General features: G+C 46.0%; 1 protein-coding gene across 7 annotated transcripts in view; it reads right to left on the bottom strand.

The window, feature by feature from the left end:
• LOC132835939 (adhesion G protein-coupled receptor E2-like) overlaps positions 1-26196 on the bottom strand; it is a 68180-nt gene extending 41984 nt beyond the window's left edge. For 6 of the 7 annotated variants that reach the window (XM_060855063.1, XM_060855065.1, XM_060855066.1 and 3 more), the window contains exons 1-3: positions 26101-26196; positions 14269-14361; positions 5902-6060 (exon numbers count right to left, since the gene is read on the bottom strand). In XM_060855063.1, the coding sequence (XP_060711046.1) occupies positions 5902-6060; positions 14269-14361; positions 26101-26134 (286 nt within the window). In that variant the 5' untranslated portion in view covers positions 26135-26196. The remainder of the gene's footprint in view (positions 1-5901; positions 6061-14268; positions 14362-26100) is intronic. The other variant, XM_060855064.1, reaches the window with a different exon arrangement.
• Between the last annotated feature and the right edge of the window lie 775 nt (positions 26197-26971).

Genomic DNA, 26971 nt, shown 5'->3' with positions numbered 1-26971 from the left:
AGGCAACCTGACCAAATGCAGTTGTACTTAGTAATCAAGCAATAGACCTTATTGTCTGAGAGCAGCCAATTCAGTGGATACTCCACGGTGATGTATCCTCTCCCACTAATCACTAGATAGACCCAGGACAAAGGTAAAATGGTAGCAATGAATGACCTCAAACAATTCTTCCTCAGTCGATCTCGGTTAAAAACCACACAACACCAGGTTAGAGTCTAACAGGTTTATTTGGAAGCACTAGCTTTCGAGGCACTGCCTCTTCATCAGGTGGTTGTGAAACATGACCATACGACACAGAATTTATAGCAAAAGGGTTACAGTGTCACGGAGTTGCAATGATATATTAAACAACCCGATTAGATTATGTTCCCTACAGTGTGGAAACAGGCTATTTGGCCAAACAAGTCCACACCGATCCTCTGAACAGTAACCCCCCAGACCCATTCCCCTGCCCTACATTTACCGCTGACTAATGCACCTAACACAATGGAAAATCTTAGCATGGCCAAAGCCTGTACATCTTTGGATTGTGGGAAGAAACTGGAGCACAGAGGAAACCCACGACGACACAGGGAGAATGTGCAAACTCCACACAGCCAGTCACCCAAGGCAGGAATCGAACCTGGGTCCCTGACACTGTGAGGCAGCAATGTTAACCACTAAGCCATCATGCTGCCCAATTGCCACACCTTGGGAGTGTAAGAGAGGGACTGTAGGAAATTTGCTGAGTCTCACTCATTAAATTGTAGACAAGGCAATCGAGAGGAAATGGGCAAGTCCGCCCAGTGGCTTTCCAAACCCCCACACGGCCAGACCTGCGGTGGGATGGCCCAGGAGCAATCAGGACGTTTGTGGCCTCCATCAACCTGACAAAGACAGTCCAGACGGTAGGAGCTGAGGAAAGAATGGAACGGGAACAAATATAAAGAGACAAATGGAAGGGAATGAGAGTAAAGAAGGGCAATCAAGAATGGGCCGATGAGTACCCTAGACCCCAGCATCAATCTGTAACGAGCCTATCTGTGGTATTACTGAACTCTCGTTATGGGTTCCCCTCCAATCCACTCACCAACCTCATTTGGAAATATATCGCTGTTCCTTCAGTGTCGCTGGGACAAAATCCTGAAATTCCCTCCCTAACAACCTACACCATGTGGACTGCAGTGGTTCAAGTAGGCAGCTCACCCCCACCTTCTCAAGGGGCAACTCGGGATGGGACAATAAATGCTGGGCCCAGCCAGTGATGCCCACGTCCCACTAACCAATACATTAAAACAAAGCAGCATAACCTCAATGTCAGCAGCAGTGAGGGAGATATCCAGTTGGGAGAGAGGGGAGGCAGGTTAGTTGTTGTGATGTGTTGGACTGTTGACACAGGGGTTTCTGAAGAGCGTCCTGTATTATTGGGGGTGGAAACCCAACACTATGATAAGTCTGACCGCATTTCAGAGCTAAATAAAACCAGTTCATACAATGAGCACCCAGCAACCTTGCTTTCTGTGGTCTATTCTCTATATTGTCCTTATACAGGCAGTTGAGAAGTGAGCTCTATCACATCAGAATGGCATTTTAGGAAATATCACTGAATGATTACTGTGATAAACAGTGAGCAAGAAATGATTTGTCAACATGTGTTAATTGGTTGAGGACAACCAAGAAATGGAGGATATCGTTAATCAATTACTAAGGTCCAGAAAGTATCATTATCGAAATGTCCAGATTGCAAGACAGCAAAGCACATAAAGTCTCTGATATCGCCAGGCATCTGGATATCACGTAGGCATCAGTTCCTGTGAGGAGACACTGCATTCCCACTAAAACACCCAATATTTCCTTGCAATCAGTTGAGATTGTGCACATCAGCTTATCTCTCACAATTACACACACCTTCCCTTCACTTTGTACAAACTCTACCCGATACAAAGACTGGGCTGCAGATAGGGAGGAGGATTGCCAGACCACATAGACAGGCCAGAGATTTGAGCAGAGAAATGGCAGTTGGAGTTTAATCTGGACAAATGTGAGGTGGTACGTTTATGGAAGATCTAATGCAGAAGTGAAGTATGCAGCAAATGGCAGGACCTTTAATATCATCAACATACAGAGGGATCTGGGCATACAGGTCTATAATTCCCTGAGAGTTGCAACACAAGAGGATAAGGTGGTCAGGAAGGTGGATGGCACACTTGCCATCATTGGTCAGGGCATAGAGTATAAAAATTGGCAAGTCATATTGCAGCTGATGTGAACTTGAGTTCAGCCACATTTGGTTCTGGTTGGCACATTCCCAGAAGGAAGTGGAGGCTTTGGAGAGGGTGCTGAAACAGTTTACCAGGATGTCGCCTGGGTTAGAGTTATTAGTGATGAAGGGGGATCATACACTTGATTTGTTTTTTATTGAAGGATGAGGAGGGGGATGATCTGATAGAAGGCATGGAGAGAATGGATAACCATGGTCTTTTTCCCAGGGTAGAAATGTCAATTACTAGAGAACGGAGGTTTCAGGTAGAAAGGGGTAAAGGAGATGTGACAGGCAGGGTTCAAACATTGAGGGTGGTAAGGGCCTGGAATATGCTACCAGAGGGGGTGGTGGAGGTGGATACAATACCAATGTTTAAGAGGCATCTTAACAGACGCATGAATAAGGAGGAACAGAGAGATATGGATCACATTGGGGCAAAAGGGAATTAGTTTTCGAAAGGCATTGTATTGGTGGGCTGAAGGGCCTGTTCCTGTGCTGTATTGTTTTTTTGATTAGATTACTACAGTGTGGAAACAGGCCTTTCAGCCCAACAAGTCCACACTGACCCTCCGAAGAGCAAACCACCCAGGACCCATTCCCCTACATTTACCCCTCCACCTAACACCATGGGCAATTTAACATGGCCAATTCACTTAACCTGCACGATGTTGGACTGCGGGAGGAAACCGGAGCACCCGAAGGAAACCTACACAGATACAGGGAGAATGTGCAAACTCCACACAGACAGTTGCCTGAGGCAGGAATTGAACCCAGGTCTCTGGCGCTGTGAGGCAGCAGTGCTAACCACTGTGCCACCATGCCACCCCTTTGTTGTTTATTTCTTTGCATAATTCACCACATGACAGTGGGAGGGGGAACAGGGTGATGGCACACACAGTGGCCAGTGGATTCTGAGGATGGATGTTGCTTTAACCATTTTAGAGGCAAGAGATGAAGAATAGGAATAATATTCCAAGTGAGATTCAGGTGAACGTTTCTCGGCTATTAAAAGAAGGTGATTTCTGTATATCTTAATTGGAACTACGAGGAAATGGAGTTGTGAAAGTGGAGAAGAGTCATGTTTACTTTATCATTTGGAAGATTACTCCAGACGGCCAATGTTTACTCTTGAATACAAACTGTTATCAGTGTGATGTCTCCTCGAAAATCTTTGTTAAGCTGTGGTGAACATTCCAATATTAAGGAGAATGGAGATCTTTGAGAACTTGCGCAGCGAGATTCGGGTCAGAACTATCCAACTGCGAGAGATAGTGAGACGTAGGCTTTTATGTTCAAACCCATTAACAGAAATCTTTCCCACCACAGGGAGCTCCAAACAGAGCTTTCAACACAACAGCAATACCAAATACCCGAGAGGACTCGTGTGGAAGTAATCAAGATTCAGTAAATATCATGCTCAAGTACGTGTTCCAGCAGGAGACATCATGCCACCTACAAATACAAACTATTGCACCCACCCAGTCAGTGGGTGATTCTTTTGTCGGCCATGCATCTCAATTAACTGTGTGCCAACCCTGCCACAGGGTTCCAGCTCCAGCACACAACATCTTAGGGTTTTCGGATTCCAACATTGCCCACCATGCCATGCCAACTGAACCGACTGCACCGAGTCACGTATGTTAACGCGTTGCCAATAGGTTGCTCAGCCCCAGTGCCCTTCATGCAACACAAGCCATTCCACAACACAAGCCATCTCCATCACCACATGCCAGCCCTTACCAAGCAGCTCACCAAGACAAGTCCATTGTGCCAAGAGTAGGACTAAAACAGACTTCACCAAATGTTCCCAGGTACGTTGGTGTGAAAACACTAGTGGGAAAGATTTCTACATTGGAAGCCAACACCAGCAAAGGTGGCGGGGGGGGGGGATGGAGAAGATTGCAGGCAGAAAGAGGAAGCAAACATTTGCTTAACTTATAAAAGTTACTCAATCCTTGATGATGGCTGTGGATGTGGAATGTCTTTATCATTTCTCAGTGATACACACTCGATCCAACGCACTCCAACTCCTCACCAAAGATTGCCCAATCAGATTTGAGATTCTGGAGTAGGGTGCAGGGACAGTTCTCCAGGCGATAGACTATCGGAAGGCCTAACCTTGCACGCCACACAGTGGGACTATGATCCAGATTATTAAAATGGAGAACTTAGGAATCATCGATTGAATGGAGCGGTGCTGTGAAGATTCAGAGGCTCCTTTCTGATAGAGCGAGAGAGAAGTGTGACAATTTATATCACTCCAACACCGCTATGAGGGGTTGGGATTCTATTGGTTGCTACTGAACAAACAGGGCTGAGCATTGGTGGGCCATTTCAGAGATGGACCCTGTGCTATCCCCCAAAGTGAATTTCTGTCTCGGTATGCTGAATGGTCTCTTCCTCATGAATCTATCATGGTTTCCCAACCATCTATCAGTTGGTGACACTGGATGCCAGTGGGGAGCACGGAGATTGGCCAACTGTGCTGCCTACACTGCCACTGGCTAAGGAAGGTGGAGAGCTCTGAATGTACCCAGGAGAGGGGGGGGGGGGGGGCGACATCAGCAACGAACAGTTAACATCAATGATACGGGCATGAGAGGGGAGATTGATGGGTATGAGGAGGGAGGGGGTTTATCCTTCTTCTGATTGGTCATTGAACATTTGGTGGTTGTGCCATTGGCCAGGATTAAATAAACATGGTAACACTCACTGCTTTGGGTCAACCATAAGGACTGGCCACTTGAGATGGGTCCAACAATGGCCAGGAGAATTATTTCCATGTGCCCAGATTCTGAGAGATTTATGTTTCACTTTTTCTTAAAGGGGCTACTCTCTCCTCAACAAAAATATCCGTTGATGGATGTCTCATGGTGTCTCTGGGGAAAAGCAGAGCCTAAGGTATCACTAGGCACATTGTGTGACATTTTCCAGGCAATGTGTGATATACCTTTAAGGGGCACACTCATGATGTCATCACTTCACATGACCTAATGGGATAACAGGCTCAGTCTCCATCGTACTGAGCTCTGACCTCTGGCAGCATGACATGCTGAGGGAACGGTGCATGTGAATTGCTCAGCTTGGGCCCAGCTACATAAATGCAGTGTACATTATGTAGCGAGCAGGGCATTGAATTCTTCATTGTTCCATGGCTCCCAGCATATTGTTACACTGTGGGAGCTAACATGGGCCAGGAGCAGGCAGGTGGGACTAGTTTAGTTTGGGATTGTGGTTGGCTTGGACTGGTTGGGCCGAAGGGTCTGTTTCTGTGCTGAATGATTCTATGACACTGTGAGTATCACAGTGTGATGTTACCAGATCATTAAACCATGTCATGCCACAGATGGGTGACAATGAGGTCTCTCCAACCAGACCCTTCCTCAGAGGTTAAAGATTGCTAAACACTTTCCTATTTACAGATAAAGGTAATGTTCCTTTAACAGCAATTGGCTCATTCTATCCCAAAGGTAATTAGATGAAGGAACATTGTACATGAGGAAGATGTGTCTATTGAATACATTAATTCTGTGGAAGGTGAGTTATATTCCCTGGGGCCTATGACCTCTTACTCCTTGAGTTGTGCCAAGGGCACTGACATGAATGATCTCTCCCATCATGCCACAAAGTAAAGCAACAATATATCAGAGGGTTCTCACCTCGGCAGTGTATCATGGTGGTAAAGTTAGTTTCTCCTGATTCACTGGCGTATCCTTTCTTACAGGTACAGTAGAAACTCCCGATGGTATTGTGACACTCTGTGTTGGTACCACACAGGGCCGATGATTCAGCTTCATTTTCACCACACTCATTGTCATCTGGAAATGAATGGAAATATGTCTCAAAAAAATACAAGAGTAGTGACAGCCAGTCAGTATTAATTATCTTCGATCGCACATTAATAAGGAGCAGCAGTGACGCTGAGTGCAAGATGAGAGCAGTAAGGCTGAGTAAGTCATTAGACTCTCTCCACAAAGATGAGAGCTGGTAGGACTAAGGTTCCTTGAACCTGTTCTCTATGATCTATAAGGATCATGGGTCACCTTCTGTCTCTGTGCTGTATGACTCTGTAACACTCCACCTGCCTTCCCAATTACAATATATCCCTTGGTGTTAGCCAGGACTAAACCCACCAGCTCAGACTTCACAGAGGACACTGAGGATTTACCACTTTCCAAGTGAAGACCTTTCCCTCATGTTAGTCCAAAATGGCATAGACCTTATCCCATGACAATGACACCCAACCCTTGGGCTCCTCAACCAGGAGGATGGATCCTCCTAGATTCTACTCTGTCAGGAATGTAGGTGAGGAGGTATGTATTGTTCTTAGGGATCAATGAGTGACAGGAGAAAGCAGGAACAAGGGTCAGCCATTGTCATATTGAATGGCGGAGTGGGCTCGATGGGCTGAATGGCCTCCTCCTGCTCCTGTATTCTGTGTCTTTATGTTTCTATTGGCCCCTCATTCTTCAAAACTCCAGAGATTCCTTACTCAATTTACATAACTCTTCCTTGTGATCAATCTGATGAACCCGATCTTTGACTGACTTGAAACAAAATCTACCGTTGAGATCCACTGTGTGCGTGTGTGTGTCTGTGTGTGTGTGTGTGTGTGTCTGTGTCTGTGTCTGTGAGAGTGTGAATGAGAGTGTGTGAGCGCGTGTGTGCGTGTGAACTGTTCATAACGGAAGGGTCCAGTCATGTCCACTGGGAAGGAATGGGCCTATTTCTCAGATTTCCTCTCTCTGAGTCTGTGTGAATCCTACAGTGCCATGGTGTTCTCTTGTCAAGCCCAGAGGAGCCGAGTGCTCATATGTGATCAATAATATTGTCAATTTTGTTAATGTCTGTGTCAAGGTTAAGAGAGACAGGCAGTCATAGAGTTATATAGCACAGAAACAGACCCTTCGGCCCAACCCATCTATGCCAACCAAGTTTCATGGAATCATAGAATCCCTACAGTGTGGAAACAGGCCATTTGGCCCAACAAATCCACACTGACCCTCTGAGCAGTAACCCACCCAGACCCATTCCCCTAATAATAATAATAATAATAACAACAAGAACCCATGGTGTTAGTGGTGAGGTACTGGCATGGATAGAGGGTTGGCTGATTGGCAGAAGGTAGAGAGTGCGGAGAATTGGGTCTTTTTCAGATGGCAAATGATGACTAGTGGAGTTTCCTAGGGGTCAGTGCTGAGCCCACATCTATTCACATTATACATTAATGATCTGGGCGAAGGAACTGAGGGCCTTGTTGCAAAGTTTGCAGATGACACAAAGGTAGATGGAGGGACAGGTAGTGTTGAGGAAGCAGGGACGCTGCAGAAGGATTTGGACAGGCTGGGAGACTGGGCAAACAAGTGACAGATGGAATACAATGTGGGAACATGTGAGGTTATGCTCTTTGCTCAGAACAATCCAGGCATAGACTATTTTCGAAACAGGGAAAGGATTCAGAAATCTGAAGTACGAAAGGACTTGTGAGTCTGGGTTCAGGATTCTCTTCAGGTTAACGTGCAGGTTCGAGGGGGGGATTCAAGATGGTGGCGACCCAGTCGGTCCAGGTTCGCTGAGCTCTTCCCAGGACCCAGACAAAGTGGCATATCTACACTCCGTGCACCTCTTAAACTACTAAAACTAGCTTTTTCCAGGCTGCTATAGCCATTTTGCACCAAACCTTAGCAGTTTGGTATATTTTAAAATGACCAAGGGTAAAGGAGCATGGAGTTCACAACAGGCAGGGACCCCTCTCCCTACCCCCACCCCCCCACAGCAACAGATGTGTCTGCGGCCACCCCAGAGGACTGACCGGCAGAGGTGAGCCTGATCTCAGAGTTTGTCAAGCTCTGAGAGAAGATTGTCTCTTCGATTAAGGAGACCCGGTCTAGGTGGGATTCGCTCTCGGTCGTGTTTCTGCAGGATGTCCGGGGGGAATCGAGAAACTCGGGCAGTGTGTTGGAGGGGAGCTGCAATGAGCCGCGGCCTTTGAGACCGCTGCTGAATCTGCCGTGGGCGAGGTCCGGGCTCTGGAACATCGTGTCCAGGCCTGAGAAGAACAGATTGACGACCGCGATTTTCAAGGTCGTCGGAAGAATATTCGGTTGCTGGGCCTTCCCGAACGGGAGAAAGTAGGCCAGCTTGTTGAATTTTTGGAGCAATGGCTCCCACAACTGCTGAGGCTGAAGTCTGAGGTAGGCCAGGCGCGAGTTGGGTGGGCCCAGCGTATAACTATGCGCAGGCCCAGGTTGGACCAGCATCCCCTCCCAGTCCTAGTGCCAGTCCAGCACTACAGAGACAAACAAATGGTGCTGGAGGCCTCCAGAGCTCTGGGGAAGGATCCCCAAGCTATGGTATCCAAGGGATCCAAAATAATGCAGTTCCAGGACTTCTGTCCAATTGTGATTTGTAAGAGCAAAGCGTCTGACGAGATAAAGAAGCGTCTTGAGGGATTTAAATATTCAGTATTCCATGAGATACCTAGCAACACTGCACTTCAGTCACAGAGGGTCTGTGTGTAACCTTGGATCACCGGAAAAAGCAAAATAATTTTTGGATGCTCTTAAATAGACTGATTGACCTGAATTATATGGACATTATTTGGTTGTTGGTGGAGGGGGGTGGATTTTGATTTCTGAGTTTTCCTCTAATATATGTCACAATTGTAATTTTATATATCTTATTTCATGTTACTGCTTTGCCAAGAATGCCTAGGATAATAATATGGAAGGGACAGGTTGGATGCCACTTTTAATTTCCTTGCTATAAGATATGGCGTTTGTTTATCTTACTTTGCGATGTCTGGGGCGAGGGTATGGAGGGAATCATGGTGGGATTATGGGATGATAGAAGTACAGAGGGACAGAGGGAAAAATCTCCTTTTCGTTATGTTTTATATTGCTATTTCTTAGTAGTTTTTAGTAGTTTTGTTTTAGTAATTTCAAAGGTTGCATTTTTAACTTTGTGTGAATTGTTTGTGGTCTGTACTCGATGCTTTTTGAGTGGAGTTCATCCTCCTGGGGGTTCTAGGATTTTCCTGAACGATCATGGCTAGTCATTTGTTTAAATGGTGCACCTGGAATGTCAAAGGGAGTCCCTCATCAATTAAAAGGAAAGAGATACTATCAAGTCTTAAACAAAAAGGAGGTCGATGTTGCCCTTTTACAGGAGACACACCTAACTGATAAGGAGCATTTGAAGCTGCAGCATGGAGGATTTGCCCAGGTGTTCTTCTCACCTTCCAACTCAAAAAGTAGGGGAGTGGCCATTCTTCTCTGGAAGTATCTTCCCTTCCAAATGTTAAGCCAGATAAAAGATGAGTCTGGGCGGTTTATATAAGGGTCTCGTATACGGAGGAGAAAGTGTGGACTGCAGATGCTGGAGATCAGAGCTGAAAATGTGTTGCTGGAAAAGCGCAGCAGGTCAGGCAGCATCCAAGGAACAGGAGATTCAACGTTTCGGGCATAAGCCTGATGAAGGGTTTATGCTGAAACGTCGAATTTCCTGTTCCTTGGATGCTGCCTGACCTGCTGCTCTTTTACAGCAACACATTTTCAGCTCTCATATACGGAGAGGAGTGCAGGATTTTGAATGTATACTGCCCCCCGGCACATCCTTTTAAATTTGTAACAGATGCATTCTCCAGGTTGATGGCCCTTGGTATGCATCACATAATTATAGGGGGAGGTTTTAATTGGATTATTGATCCTGAGATGGACAGGATACCTAGGAGCTCTGCAGGCATATCTCTGCGATCTAGGCAGTTGGCTGATCTGAATAGGGAACTGGTAGATGTGTGGAGGTGTCTTCACCCTGAGGGTAGAGATTTGACTTTTTATTCTAACCCACACAAGTGCCATAACAGAATCGATATGTTTTTTGTCCCCTCAACCTTTCTGAATTCAATACTGTCCTGTAAAATAGGGAATATAGCTGTTCCCGACCATGCCGCAGTGTATGTGGAGGTCAAGTTTAACAGTGATAAGACGGACTCTTGCCACTGGTGTGTGTGGACCTTTCCTACTGAAGGATAGAAAGTTTATAGGATACTTTTCACAGAAATTTAAAGCTTTCTGGGGTATTAATTTAGGTACGGCCAGCAACGCATCTGCGAAGTGGGAGACTGCCACGGCCTACACACAAGGCTTGATGACCTCATATTCTGTGACCCAGAAATGACTCAAGGGAGAACAACAGCGTCTGCTGAAGGCAGCTGAATCAGCGTTTGTCGAGAGGCCATCTATAATTAAGTTACAGTGGATTACAGCCCTCAGGGCTACTTACTCAAATAGCAAAGAGGGAGATGCTGTTTGCGAAGCAGAGACTATTTGAGTATAGTGATAAACCGGGCAGGTATCTAGCATAACGTCCCTGAAAGAAAAAAGGCTCCCCAGTCCATAACATCTATTAGAGAGAATTCTGGTTCTTTGACTAAGAAGATCAATGCAGCATTTAGAAAGTTCTATTTTGGGCTGTATCAGTCGGAGGGCTGTAAGGACAGAGCGAGGAGGATGGAGTCCCATTTTTAAGAACCTGGGCCTCTCAGGCGTAACCTCGGAGCAGGTGTCTTTTTTGAATGCCCCCCGACAACTCAGGAGGTGCAGGAGGCGGTGAGGCAGCACGAGAGCGTCAAAACGCCAGGGACAGATGGATTTCAGACTGAGTTTATAAAGAGTTTACAGATGAATTGGCCGGACCACTTATAAACATGTACAGCTACTCATTTAGTCAGGGTTGTCTCCCACCCTCCCTGAGTAAAGCAAATATCCCTCCCATCCTTAAGCACGGGAAAGTCCCAGACGATTGTACCTTGTACAGGCCGATATCCTTATTAAATGTGGACTTTAAAATTCTCTCCAAAGTGCTGGCGTAAAGACTGGAGAGGGCTTCGCCGTTTATTATAAAAGAGGATCAGACAGGGTTGATGAAGGGTTGCAGATCTACTATTAACATCAGAAGAGAGTTAAATATGGTACAAGTCTGCCAGAAAACTGCGATACTGGGATTAGTTGTCTCCAAAGCATTTGATTGGGTGGAATGGCCGTACTTTTTTTATATCATGGAGCGGTTTGGTATTGGAAAGGTTTTTAACTAAATGAGTCACACAGTGTTATATAATGACCCGACAGCAGTAGTGATTACAAATGGCATAAGATCGGATTGTTTTAGAGATGGCAGAGGTTGTTATCAAGGGTGCCCTCTTTCGCCATGATTATTTACCCTAGTAATCGAACCGCTGATTGAACCTATGCAGACGGACCCCAGTATAACGGCCCCGGAGGTAGGATCAGGCAAGCGTAAAATGACTCTTTATGTGGATGATGCTCTTTTCTTAAATGATCCATTGACATCTTTGCCCTGCTAAATTCAAGTGGTTAAGTTATTTGGTATGTTTTCAGGGAGCAAAACTAATTTCATGAAATTAGAGGTCATGCCGGTAGGGGGTGTTACCAGCATATCCAACTTTGCGGATGGATCCCACTTCCCCTTTCGGTGGTCACTGGGAGGATTTCTCTATTTCGGTATTTTTATTTCCTTGGTCAGCTACATAAAGTTAATTATACATATGTATTGGAGAAAATAAGGCAGGACCTCCAACATTGAGAAGATCTCCCGATATCCGGCAGGAAGAATAGCTTTGGTTAAGATGAATATTCTCCCTCGTCTATTATACCCGATGAGAATGCTTCCATTGATGTTGCTGAGACAGGCGCTGTGTAAGTTTTATGGTTGGCTCTGTTCCTTTGTTTGGAATTATAGATGGCCCCTTATTAAATTAGATAAATTGCAGTTCCCACAAGAAAGGGTGGGTCTAGATTTCCCGGATTTTAGGAAGGACCAACTGAGCTCTCTGCAATCATATGTGGTTGACTGGGTCTCTTGCGATTCACAATCAATTTGGCTCAATATCGAGGCTTCCCTCATCAATCTATTGTTTGTGGATAAGATGGGAATTGTCACAGATCATTGTAAAAGCCCGATTGTCCGAAATACAATCAAAGCTTGGAGGATAATACGACAGGGTGAGGGCAATTTACAAAAACATTTCCCCCTATACTCCTATAGTGGGAATGCTGGGATTCCAGCCAGGCCTGACATACGCTGGGTTTAAAATCTGTGAGTCCAGAGGAATCTCCTGTTTGGGAGATTTCTTTGATGTCCTTTGAACAATTACGTCAGAAGTTCGGTTTGCTGAGCAAGGATCTCTTTCGATATTTTCAAGTATGAGACTTCCTACAAAAAAGACCACATTGATGACTAATCCTTATAAACTGGTTATCGAAAGGAGAGTGCTCCGGCCAATGGGTGCACCCTCGGTCAGTGCTCTCTATCACTCGCGAGGTAATAAGGTATCAAAGAATATGGAACGGCGATATAAAACCTGGACTCAAACATTAGGGATGGAAATCTCCTTAGAGATGTGGGAGGACATCTGGGAAAATGCCAGGAAGATCTCTATCTGTAATAGGACTCAAGCTATTCAATTGCAGATACTTCATAGGGCCCATACAGTACCACAGCGACTTGCAAACTCTAAGGCAGCAGCATTCTCAATGTGCCCTAAATGTAAAATAAAAGTTGTTAATCTCACTCATTGTTCGTGGACATGTCATACGATTCATAGATATTGGGACAGTGTAGCGAATGCCTTGGTAAAGACTTTAGGAACAGAGATTGGGTCGGACGCGGTGTGTCTCTCCTTTTGGGCTTTCCAAATTTTCCTTCTCTCGATGCACACGGGAAGAAACTGTTTCATATCCTCCCCTTTTGTGAGAGGAAAGGCATTTTAGCAAGTTGGGTATCAGAAAGTTCCCAGGACTTTTGAATTAACTTACGAGAATCTGGAACACATTCCCCTGGACTTCCTTACAAATATGGTGCACCATAAAATGGAAGTGTTCGATAGAACTGGCAGCTCTTCTTGAACTACACCAGGGCTGATGTATCGGCATATTGTCTCGTGCCTTTGCTTAGCTGTGAGGGTGATGTTTGCTGGTTCGGGAGCCCCTGGGAGGAAGAATCCCATATAAATATGGGTCGTGTATGACTTGATATAATGTTATTTTGAAGGTTTAATTCCTCTTTTTTTGTTAGTTATGTACCGTGTTGTAGTTTTTTATAGAGTTTTTTTCTTGTATCTTACTTTGTGTTTTGGTAGTCTACAGAGTAGATTAAGAGTTTTTTTTCTTCATTTATATTGATGTTGCTTTATATTGTAAAGTGGTTACAGTATTGTGTATTAGTTTTGTAATTTTGTTTAAAAAGCCCCAAAAACTTCTTTCTTTTTTCAAAAACAATTTTAAAAGCATGTAGGTTCAGGGGGTGGTGAGGAAGGCAAATGCAATGTTGGCATTCATTTCGAGAGGGCACGAATACGAGAGCAGGGATGTCCTGCTGAGGCTGGATAAGGCTCTGGGCAGACCACATTGAGAATATTGTAAGCAGGTTGGGTCTCCATATCTGAGGAGGTGTTGGTGAGGATCTGCTGGTGTTGGAGGGGATCCAGGGGAGGTTTACTGGAATGATCCTGGGGATGAAGGGCTTGTCATATGAGGAGTACCTGAGGATTCTGGGTCTGTACTCGATGGAGTTTAAAAAGATAATGGGGGGATCTGATTGAAATGTACAGCATCCTGAGAGGCCTGATAGAGTGGATGTAGAAAAGATGTTCCCAAGAGTAGGAGAGACCAGGACCCAAGGGACAGTGAAGGGACGATCCTTTCAAACTGAGATAAGGAAGAATGTCTTCAGCTAGAGGGTGGGGAATCTGTGGAGCCCATTGCTGCAGAGGGCTGTGGAGGCCAAGTCATTGAGAGGAATTAAGATTCTGGAGTTGGAGTTGAAATGTGGATTCAATGATGCCTAGCCCCTGAGCCACCCCTGAATGGGACCTAAAGGGGTAACTAATTTGTCTGGCTCAATGGCTTCAGTTAACTCCTCTGCATTGTTTGGAGTAACTGGGCTGACCATTCATCGAAGAAAGAAATAGATATCGCCATCAAGTGAAGCTCTGGACACTGACTCACCGACACAAGTTCTATTTGTTCCAAGGTAAAATCCTTTCCCACAATTTATTGCCTCTCCTCCATGTTGTGTCACCACATTGTTGAAGTAAATCACTGTAAGACAAAAACCAACCCAACTAATTTAGTCGATGGGCGAAGTCTACTTGAGTGCAATGATAATGACATTCCCACAGCACTGGAGATGGAAGCAGTCAAGTCCCTGTCAGTGTTACAGCTCTCCCTACACCGTGTGGAGTCCCAGGAGGGAGAGTCAGAGACCTACGATGCAAAGGAAGCCAGGGCAAAGCAACACATAGAGTCAGAGAGTCACAGAGATGGACAGCACAGCAACAGACCCTTCACTCCAACTCGTCCATGCCAACCAGATATCCTAAATTAATCAAGTCCCATTTGCCAGCACTTGGCCCATATTCCTCTAAACCCTTTCTATGCATAGACCCATCCAAATGCCTTTTAAATGCTGTAATTGTACCAGCCTCCACCACTTCCTCATTCCATACCCGCACCACCCTCTGCGTGAAAAAGTTGCCAGTTACGTCTCTTAACTCTTTACTCTCTCAACCGAAAGTTATGCCCTCTAGTTCTAGACTCCCTCACCCCAGGGAAAAGACTTTGTCTATTTCTCCTATCCATGCCCCCATGATTTTATAAACCTCGATAAGGTCACCCCTCAGCCTCCAACGCTCCAGGGAAAACAGCCCTTGCCTATTCAAACCCTTCAAATCCTCCAACCCTGGCACCATCTTTGTCAATACTCCAAATATTTTGGAATTGCACGCAATATTCCAAAAGTGCCCTAACCAATGTCCTGTACAGCTGCAACATGACCTCCCAACTCCTGTACTCAATACTCTGACCAATAAAGGAAAGCATACCAAACGCTGCCTTCACTATCCTATCTACCTGTGACTCCACTTTCAAGGAGCTATAATACTGCACTCCAAGGTCTCTTTATTCAGCAACACTCCCCAGGAGCTTACCAATAAGTGGATAAGTCCCTCTAAGATTTGCTTTTCCAAAATGCAACAGCTCGCATTTATCTAAATAAAACTCCATCTGCCATTCCCGAGTCCATTGGCCGATCTGATCAAGATCCTGTTGTAATCTGAGGTAACCTTCTTCACTGTCCACTGCACCTCCAATGTTGGTGTCATCTGCAAAAGGGGTTAGTACATTTGCAGCTGACACTAAGGTCAGTGAAGTTGTGGACAGTGCCGAATGTTGCAGGTTACAGAGGGACAGAGATAAGCTGCAGAACTGGACTCAGGTGGCAAATGGAGTTTAATGGGGAAAAGTGTCAGGTGATTCACTTTGGAAGTAGCAACAGGAATGCAGAGTGTTGGGCTCATGGTAAGATTCTTGGCAGTGTAGATAAGCAGAGAGATCTCAGTGTCCATGTACATAGTTCCCTGAAAGTTGCCACCTGGGTTGATAGGGGTTGTTAAGAAGGCATAAGGTGTGTTAGTTTTAATTGGGAGAAGGTTTAAGTTTGGGAGCCACGAGGTCATGCTGCAGCTGTACAAAACTCTGGTGTGGCTGCACTTGGAGTATTGTGTACAGTTCTGGTCACCGCATTATAGGAAGGATGTGGAAGCTTTGGAAAGGGTTCAGAGGAGATTTACGGGGATGTTGTCTGGTATGGAGGGAAGGTCTGATAAGGAAAGGTTGAGGGACTTGAGACTATTTTCGTTGGAGAGAAGAAGGTTAAGGGGTGACTTAATTGAGACATATAAGATAATCAGAGAGTTAGATAGGGTGGACAGGGAGAGCCTTTTTCCTCGGATGGTGATGGCTAACATGAGGGGACATAGCTTTAAATTTTGGGGTGATAGATATAGGACAGATGTCAGAGGATGTTTCTTTACTCAGAGAGTAGTAGGGGTGTGGAATGCACTGTCTGCGACAGGAATAGACTCGCCAACTTTAAGGGCATTGAAATGGTCACTGGATAGACATATAGATGAGAATGGAATAGTATAGGATAGATGGGCTTCTGATTGGTTCCACAGGTCAACACAACATCGAGGGCCGAAGGGCCTGTACTGTGCTGTAATGTTCTATGTTCTGTGTTTAAATGAAGCCCCTGTTTTTTGAGCAGGAAAGGAGGCGGAATCTCAATGAGAAAGGTCTTCCTTGCAGCTTTGCTCCTCCTGCCTCTCTCCCTCTGGTGGAGCTGCTGTCCCACTCACTCCACCAGGGGGCAGCCTATCCCATTGGTTCCCAGCTTGGAGAGAGAGAGATGGTGCAATTCTCTGTCCCAAGCTGAATCTCTCACATCACCTTCCAGCAAGAGTCTGAGCAATAGGCCACAGCTCTGATACTTACAGCAATCTGCACAGTCATGTCCAAGGCCCGAAGGATGGGGCATTCAACAGCAACTTGCAACTGCGGAGTTCCCACAGGACACTGTTGAGATCAAGCCCAGCATGCTGCATTTAAATAGCCTCTTGGGTTTCCCAGCATTAATCACTCCATCACTGAGGGCTGTACCTTACATTTCCAGCTCCTACATTGACAAGCCCATTTCACCTTGTAAGGCTGTTCTGCTATGATTATACACACATACAACATACAACTAACATATGAATAACATGCAAACAACACGTTAACAACTCGGAAATCGCATATGAAATACCGAGCAGCAGCATACATGATATGAATAACATATAAATAACATGCACAGCATGCAAATGCATGAACATACGAATAACATGCAAATAACAAATTATAAATATGTGAAAAAAACAACATTAAAAAACATGAATGAGATACCAACACATTCAGACACACGGACTGCAGAGAAATAATGCATGAATAACATGCAAAAACATACAAATGTGAAAAAACAATATGCAAACAACATACAAACATAGGAACAACAAAGGAACATACAAACAATGCACAAAAATAGGCCACTTGGCCCTTCGATTCTGCTATCCCATTCTATAAGATCATGGCTGCTCTGATTTTAACCTCCACTCTATATTCCTATGTATCCCCTGATAATCTTACCTCCCCTTGGTCATCAAGAATCCATCTCCCTCCGCCTTAAAAATATTGAAAGACTCTGCCTCCAGTGTCTTTTGAGGAAGGGAATTCTAAAAACTCACTACCCTCTGAGAGAAAATGGTTCCACATTTCCGTGTTATGTTGGCACTGCCTTATTTTTAAACCATGACCCCTAGTTCCACAAGAGGAAGCGTCCTTTCCACATGCACCTGGACAAGTCCCCTCAGGGTCTCATCTGTTTAAATTAAGTCACCGAATCATAGAATCCCTACAGTGTGGAAACAGGCCATTTGGCCCAACAAATCCATACTGACCCTCCGAAGAGTAACCCACCCAGATTCATTCCCCTACCCTATTATTCGATATTTCCCCTGATTAATGCACCTAACCTACACATCCCTGAATACTATAGGCAATTTAGCACAGTCAATTCAGCTGACCTGCACATCTTTGAACTGTGGGAGGAAACCCACGCAGACACGGGGAGAATGTGCAAACTCCACACAGACAGAAAATGCCAACTTTTCTAATCATTCCTTTCTGGTGCTACTTTGGAGATTTTCTGATTTATTTAATTTAGATTTATGATGCATTATTGATACTAATTATAAAGGTATTACATTCGCTAAACTGTTGTGCCTTCACTAGAAATGACAAGTGGTCTACATTGATTATCATTTAACATGACACAGGGAGAATGTACAAGCTCCCCACAGACAGTCACCTGAGGGTGGAATTGAACTCAGATCCCTGGCACTGGGAGGCAGCAGTGCCAACCACTGAGCCACTCTGCCACCGCTGACACTGCTAACCTCCAGAGGAGACAGGTCAATCCTGTCTGCATGAGGTGATCTCATCAAATGTGTCAAGATCACGGTATTTAATTAAGCAACAGTGAACTGGGGCTGGTTGCAACTCTGTTACCTCCCAGAGAAAGGGTGAGCTGAACGTTGACTGTAAAACAGTCGCCAGGGTTACCCGGGCAATGGCTAGAACTGAGAATAGAGAGTGACTGTGAGATTCCTCACACACTCCACCACGTTGCGTTATCGTGGTCCTGTAACTCTCCTGAGGAAGGGGTTTGCAGGATTTGGGACATATCCCAGTGATAAGGATCATGGATCAAGGGCAAAACAACCGTAAGGAATAGGCACAGGAATACGCCCTGTGATCCTGCCCCACCATTCAATGAGGTCACGTAGGACAGAGAGACCTAGGGGTGAGGAACATAATTCTGTGTAGTTTGTGTCACATGTAGACAGGGGGGTTAGGAAGGTGTTTAGCACGCTTGCTTCAATGGTCAGGCCTTTGAGTGTAGGAGTTGGGACGTGATGGTGAGGTTTTACAGGGCCTTAGTGAGGCCTCTTCTGGAGGACTGTGTCCAGTTCTGGTCCCCCTGCTATAGGAAGGATATTATTAAGCTGGAGAGGGGACAGAGAGATTGACCAGGATGTTGATGGGAATGGGGGGAGGTTGAGTTATAAGGAGAGACTGGGATTATTTCACTGGATCGTAGGTGTTTGAGGGGCGACCTGAGAGAAGTTTATAAAACCATGAAGGATATAGATAATGTGAAAGGCAGGTGTGTTTTCCCCAGGATGGGGGAATTCAAGATTAGGGGCAAATTTTTAAGGAGAGAGGAGAAAGATTGAAAAAAGACACGAGGGGCAATGTTTTTACACAGAGAGTGGTTTGTGCGTGGAGTAATCTTCCTGAGGAAGTGATGGACATGGGGACAATTACAGTGTTTACAAGGCAGTTGGATATGTCCATGAAAAGGGAAGGTTTGAAGGGATATGGGCCAAATACAGGTAAGTTCAGGGGCTAGTTTAGTTTGGGATTATGTTCAGCATGGGCTGGATGACCCGATGACTGATGAGGGGCTTATTCCTGAAGCGTCGACTCTCCTGCTCCTCGGATGCTGCCTGACCTGCTGTGCTTTTCCAGCACCGCACTCTCGACTCTGATCTCCAGCATCTGCAGTCCTCACTTTCTCCTCAATGACTGATTCCTCAATTCCCCTGCCCTTTCCCCGTAACCCTTGATTCCTCGGTTGATCAAGAATCACTCGATCTCAGCCTTAAATAGACACAAGGACTGTTAAGCCTGACCTCACACATTTCATGTTGTCATGTACGTTTGTGATCATTATCACGAAATTCACAGAACCCAGGAGGTTGGTACTGTAGATTTCCGATGATCTGTCATGTCCAACAGATCACGGGGTAGTTACTCTGAAGCAGTTTAACCCCTCAGTTCCCGGGTTCTGTTCAAACGCTGCCAGCCCCTCTTCAAGAAAATGGTTTGCCGCTCGATGCAGCTGGAAGACGAGAGACGGGCAAGTGGGAAATGAAACCATGGGCCATCAGAGTGTCCCTGGGACAGAGTCAAACATGGCAGCGAATTCCTTGTGCACTCCCCTGGCATGTTAATGATGCCCAGATGCCCACTCTGGTGTCTGCCCAGTGCTTGATGTCCACTAGAACAATCATCAGGCTTCTCCTGTTGATTAATGGCCAAGCTGCTGGTTCTCCCGGTAATGGAGACGTTGTGGAGATTTGAGAAAGTTGGTTGGAGCCAGTGCCAAGATGCCAAACCCCAGGAAGGGGGCATAAGTTCTCCAGACTCAGTCGGGTCAAACAGATAGGTAGAGCGCAGGAAGTTCAACTCCCTTGATATATAAAAGTGAAACTGTAGGTAGGGCAAGAATCTACCCAGTCAGTGAATTAATCCTCCAAAGGGCCTCGGGGCAGAGGGTTTGGGATAATTGCAAGTTTAGTCCTTCCAAACATTTCCAACTCTCTCTAACAATGAAGGGGATACTTGCAGTGGTCAATGAAGGTTTGTTCATTTGATTCCTGTTTGTCTGATGGGGAAAGCGCTGAAATCCATTGGTGTTTTGAAGAGCTATCATGGAATCATAGACCCCTACAGTGTGGAAACAGGCCCTTCGGCCCAACAAGTCCACACCAACTCTCTGAAGAGTAACCCACCCAAACCCATTCCCTATTACTCTGCATAGAAGGTGGTATAGAAACTGTGGAAATATTGGAGCCAGACCATTCTGGAGAAATGTTAGGAAGCATTTCTGCACAAAGTGGGGGAGAGGATTGGAACTCTCTTCCACAAGTGGAGTTGGATGCTGGATCGGTTATTCATTTTAAATCTGAGGCAGATAAATAGTTTCCAGCAAAGTTATTCAGGGATATGGGCCATAGGCAGGTCCATGGGGTCAGGCCACAGATCAGCCGTGATCCCATTGAATGGTGGGACAGACTTGAGGGGCTGAATGGCCTCTTCCTTTTCCGACATTCCTGATCTGTTTTATTTCATAGGGCATTGCCCCTCCCTAATTGCCCTGGAACTGAGCAACCTGCTCGCACCGAGGGGCAGTTAAGAGTCAGCCATGTTGTTGTGTGGGTCTGGAGTCACATGGAGGCCAGGTCAGGTAAAGGTCAACAGTCTCCTTCACTAAAGGACACGAGAGCACCAGACGGGGTTTTGTACGGAGATCGATGACAGTTTCATGGTCAATGTTACTGGGACGCCTTCTGTAATTCCAGATTTCCAAATCAAGTTTAAACTCTTCCAGAGCCTGGTTTCTGGATTAGAAACACAGTGATGTTAGCCCTACATCGCCATCTCCCCATCTTAATGAAATATGTTGGATTCTGTGAGGACTTTGCAGAGGAGATGCTCGGAGGATTTTGCCTCTTAAGGGTGTATCTTTACCGAGGCAGAGTTTAATTGGGGAAATGATAATGGCGAGCTGGGATATACCTAAGGCCAGGAATGAAACATTGCAGACACTTTGGCGTATGGCAGGAAGGCACTGTGTACAAGAGATTTCTGCACACAATGTCAGATTGCAATTTGAACTGCAGTCACAATTGAAATAGCCCCTGGGTTTGAGACGACTGGACACTCAGTGAGGCTGGACACTGACCTTCGACCTGGGAAGTCAGAGTTCAGAATCAGACAGTACTCTTCCTCTCTCACCGCCTCGTGAGACTAGGCCCCAGTTGACTGAACGTGTGTTAGAGTTCACTCAGTCAGAGTTGCCATGGAAACAGTGTGCTTGCTGCTGGAGAGGGACAGTGAAGGCTCCAATATTTCCCCTATCACTACGGCAGGACAGAAAATCTCTCCCGCCCTGACTGTCAGACGCTGGGAGGATTTGCAGGTTCCCACTCTCGCCATGTTTGATGACATCGTGAGGACATCTTTCCTGGACACTGGAGCCCATCCATGGATTCCTGGCTCAGAGATACTCCCCACTGGGTCACATGACCTCCCATAGCAACATGCTTTCCCGTGTTCACAATGTCCACAGCCTGCACCACACAGCAATCACACTTACATTTACTCCGTCTCTAACCTCATACTGCCCCTGTCCCGGGTGTGTTTAATAGGGATAGTGTAGAGGGAGCTTTCCTCTGTCTCTAACCCCATACTGTCCCTGTCCTGGGTGTGTTTGATGTGGACAGTGTAGAGAGAGCTTTCCTCTGTTGCTAACCCCGTACTGTTCCTGTCCTGGGTGTGTTTGATGTGGACAGGGTAGAGGAGCTTATTCTCTAACCCTGTGCTGTCCCTTTCCTGGGGGTGTTTAATACGAACAGTACAGAAGGGCTTTACTCTGTATCTAACCCTGTGTTGCCATTGTCCTGGGAGTGTTTGATGGGGACAGTGTAGAGAGAGCTTTACTCTGTATCTAACCCTGTGCTGTCCCTGTCCTGGGAGTGTTTGAAGGGGACAGTGTAGAGAGAGCTTTACTCTGTATCTAACCCTGTGCTGTCCCTGTCCTGGGAGTGTTTGATGGGGACAGTGTAGAGGGAGCTTTACTCTGTATCTAACCCCATGCTGTAACACAGATAACATGTAGTCAGTGCCACTCAATGAGGGAGACAGCCCTGTGTGTGTGAACCCTGTCCTGTCAATGGACAGTGTTCATGAGACATGGCCTAGTTCACCGACTGTGTCCTGTTCTTGAATTTTTATGCAATTTGCCACATCTTGGTGTTTCAGTGTGAAGGTTCCACATTGGGATGACCCCCTGCAGATCTCTCTGGTGGGTGGGCTGTAGATCCCCCAGTGAGTTTGCTTGTTGTGAGTGTGCTGACCTCAGTGGGGGGAGTCTGAGCTGGTTTCCATGTGTTGGCGAGTGGAGGGGGTTAAGATCAGTGTTGACCCCCTGATCATTCCTCATCAGGTCCCATGATGGATTGGACTGGCCAAGACCGTTTGCTCTGGTTCCATGAGGGAAGGGATTCAGGGGAGCTCACATTTGGAGTTGTTCTGGAGTCAGTGCCTCGATGGGAGGGGGCGAGGTGAGAGGGCACCTTGAAGGGAGGGGGAGGGTGCCACACATCAACCCTTGGATTAGGCAGCACAGCACACCCTCCTGAACAACAGGCCAACCCCAACATATAGAAACCAGAACTGGGCGGCCCGTTGCCCCCTACTGTAAAAGATTGTCCCTTTACATCAACTATTTGTCCATCAGCCACAGCTTTCGGCTTGTATTCGGAGGGAAGTGTGTGGGGTACTGAGGCTGGGAGATCCCAGGATGTGACCCTCAAATATGGCCACATATTAATGTTGATCCAGAGACCCAGGTAATGTTCTGGGGACCTGGGTTCAAATCCCGCCATGGCGAATGATGGAATTTGAATTCAACAGGAAATCTGGAATTAAGAGTCTAATGCTGACCGTGAATCCATTGTCGATTGTTGGATCAAACCCAGCTGGGTCACTGATGTCCTTCAGGGATGGAAACTGCCATCCTTACCTGGTCTGGTCTACATGTGACTCCAGGCCCCACAGCAATGTGGCTGCTCCCTGGGCAATTAGGGACGGGCAATAAATGCTGGCCTGGCCAGTCACACTCTCATCCCATGAGTGAATTGAGAAAAAGGGGCAGAATTAGACCATTCAGCCCATCGATTCTGCCCCGTTGTATGATCATGGTGGTTGTGTTCCTCAGCTCCACTCTCCTGCCTTCCCCTCCCTCAATCCCCTTGATGGGCAAGAACTGATCTATCTCCATCTTAAATACACTCAATGACTTGGTCTCCCCCGGCCTCTGAGTTCCACAGATTCACTCCCCTCCACCCCCCTCCTAAGAGTGTCCGTTCTGCTTGGGGGTCCACTGCTGAACCAGACCCCCCCCCCCGCCCCCGAGTTCAAGTCCCACTTTGGGACTTAACAGCCATCGCTCAGTGAGTTGACTATCGATTTGAAATTTCTCACAGAGAAATTGACTGCAAAGTGCTCAACGTGGGAGAGTTCCCGGATTCGTGCCGCCAAATCCAATGTGTTAGTTACAGCAGCAACAGCCTTCCCATGTTGGAGGGGTCCACAGTAAGTAAGGGGCTCTCACATTCTGAAAATGTACACACACATACGCACACACATACACATATACAAACACACACACAGACACACATACACATGCACAGACGCTCACACAGACACACACACACAGACACACACACATACATACACACAGACACACACACATGCTCACACACACATACATGCACAGACACAGACACACAATCTCACACACAAAGACGCACACACATACACAGACACACAGAAACACACACTCACATACACAGACACACAGACACAGACACACAATCTCACACATATACACAGACACACAGAAACACACAAATAGATACACACACATACAGGTACACACACAGACATACACATACACAGAGATACACACACATGCTCACACACACAAACAAATGCAGAAATACACACACATGCAAACAGATAACACAGAGATACGCATACAGAGATACACACTCACACACCGATACGCACACACAGACAATACACCTGCACAGATGCACACACAGACACAGACATAAATATACACACATTTATACACACAGGTATATATCCATTTAGACAGCCCCATATAGTCACACATATACATGCACAAATACACACATACAGATAGACAAAGGCACATGCTCACATATCCACACAGATAAACACCCACAGATACAAACATATCATTGAACAGAAACTTATGCACACCTACACAACTACACACACATACACAGATAGACACACACATAAATACAGAGAGACACATCCACAGACATACACACACAGACCTGACTGCTTGCACCACACACACACACACACACACACAGACACACACAGACACACACACACACACACACACAGACGTGTGACTAACACTGAATGTGCGTGTATCACACAAACACACATCGGATGAATTTAATACTGACTCTGCACACACACACAAAATGACTTGACTGCTCGCTCTCTCACACACATATACACACACACAGTGACACATACACACACACAGTGATACATACACACACACACAGTGACTTGACTGCTCCCTCTCTCATACACATATACACACAGACAGTGACATATACACACACACACACACACACACACAGACACACACACACACACACACACACAGACTTGACTGCTCGCGCTCTCACACACCCACACACACACAGTGACACACACACAGACACAGCCAGAGAGACACAGCCAGAGAGACACACTCCCCTCAATTGCCGTCAGGAGTAATGAAAGCCCTGATGGAGCCTGATCCTTATTGGGACAAGCAGCATCACAGAGACACATTCCCCAGAAAAGCATGTGGAATACTCTCACAAATCTTCACACATGCAGCTCAGGAACCATTCCAATGAAAAGTCTGCTGAGTTTTGAATGATTGTTTTCTGATTTCTACAGAAGCTGTAATCCAACACCTCTGGCCATGTTTCACTCAGACCGGAGGACCATCATTCTAACGGCTGGTTTAACTGACTCAATGCAGACGGTTACAAACCCACACCTCCTGCAATCCGAGCCTTCATAAAACTTCACGCTAACACAACACTCACTCTTCCCCTTTCCAGATATTGACTTGGGATCAACATTCATTGTTCCCCGTGGGTCAGCTCCACAGATAATTTATAATCATCATGGCTGCTTCAGTTTGACTGGAAAACACTTTCACAACTGAGACAGACTGGCAGGGACCAGAGGGAGAGAGACACAGAGAGGAAAGTATGGGAGTTGTTAAGTGGTGGTTCTGAAGGCAGGAAGGAAAGAAGGTGACAGGGGTGAAAAGAGAGAAACACAGTCATGGGATGTACAGCGGGTCGGTACATAAATTAAGGAGATAACCTGCAATCAGGGAAGCAAAAACAGAAAGGGAAATGATAAATTCTCCATAATCCTACCAGGGTGATAGGGCAGCTCTCTCTCATTAGCGAGGGGAGGACTGATGCTGGTTTAATTTGAGGGTCCCCATGCCTCAGGGAGAGTGGTAAAGGAGAGAGAGAAAGCATGAAGTGAGACATTACACTTTACAGTAATAATGTGTTCTTGTATAAGCATCATAGTCTTGTTCAAGTAACAGATGCCTTTAGTTTGTTTGGATAGATCAAAACTCCAGTGTTTTGTCTGTTTCCTTGAATTGTGAGTGTACTGAACCAAAGTGTATTTGTGACGATGTAAATATACAAAAATAATTTTAAGAATAAAGCATATTTTGAAATTTAAAAAAAGCAAATGCATCCAGACACAGGGAGAATCTTGTCAGAGGGAGAGAGTGAAAATGTTCAGAATAAACTGTTCAGAAAAGAGAGAGAAATAATCTTTTGTCATGTTGAGAGATTGTATGTGTGTCAGAGAGCGAGAGAGAAGTAATATTACAATAGAGTAATAATACAACAGAGGGAACCCAGCAGTATGAAGCTTCGATAAGACACTATAATCGTCCCCAACTGATCAGTCAGTACATACCGAGTATTAGCTGGATGCTGTGCCGGGTGGTCATGGTTCCTTAAGGAGGGTTTCCCAGTTGGTCTAGTCGCTCTCTCAGCCTGGTAACTGCACTCTCTCCTCCAGCACTGAGACCATCTGGCAGCACTTCAACAATTGTAGTCACAGACCCACCCGAAAAGGGGGAGGAGAGTCTGTCGTTCATTGGGTCAGACTCTGAGGCTGCTTGGTTTGTTAAAGGTGCAGTGTTTTATTTCGATGTTCCTCAGGAAATCTCCTGTGTGGCCTGCTTTCTGTTCTCCCCCTCCAGCCTTTGGGCCTCAACACCTCCAAGGAGAGTTGAACCCTTGAACTGGGGGAGTCCCCATTCAATGTTTATGTTTCTCTCCATTCTCCCATGGGATGTCCAGGTTAGCCCTTTCTTGCCCGTCTCTGATAGATTTTGAAGGGAATGGTTTGCTGGAGGCATTTCAGTGGGCAGTTGAGAGTCAATTACATTGCTGTGGGTCTGGAGTCACATGTAGGCCAGACCAGGGAAAGATGGCAGTTTCCTTCCCTAAAGGACATCAGTGAGGTAGATGATTTTGAAAAGAATAATCGATAATCATTTTGTGGTTGCCATTACAGACAGCAGGTGTCCTCTTGGCCTGACTCTAGGATAAGAGCAAACTGAAGGTATGAGGGACTCAGAGAATACTCATAACCTCATAAGGAAGTGCAATCTGTAAAAGGGCAGGTGGGGACGCCGAACAGCTAGCAGAGCCAAGAGATTGCAGAATCCATGAAGGGTCAAGAATGGTTGTCACTGGAAAAGCACAGCCGGTCAGGCAGCATCTGAGGAGCAGGAGAGTCCACGTTTCAAGCATTAGCCCTTGGACATTCCTGATGAAGA

This window comes from Hemiscyllium ocellatum, chromosome 45 (assembly GCF_020745735.1).
Source record: "Hemiscyllium ocellatum isolate sHemOce1 chromosome 45, sHemOce1.pat.X.cur, whole genome shotgun sequence".
Classification (NCBI taxonomy): Eukaryota; Metazoa; Chordata; class Chondrichthyes; order Orectolobiformes; family Hemiscylliidae; genus Hemiscyllium; species Hemiscyllium ocellatum.
Note: the sequence above shows the minus strand (reverse complement) of the source record. Positions and strands in the feature narration are given on the sequence as shown.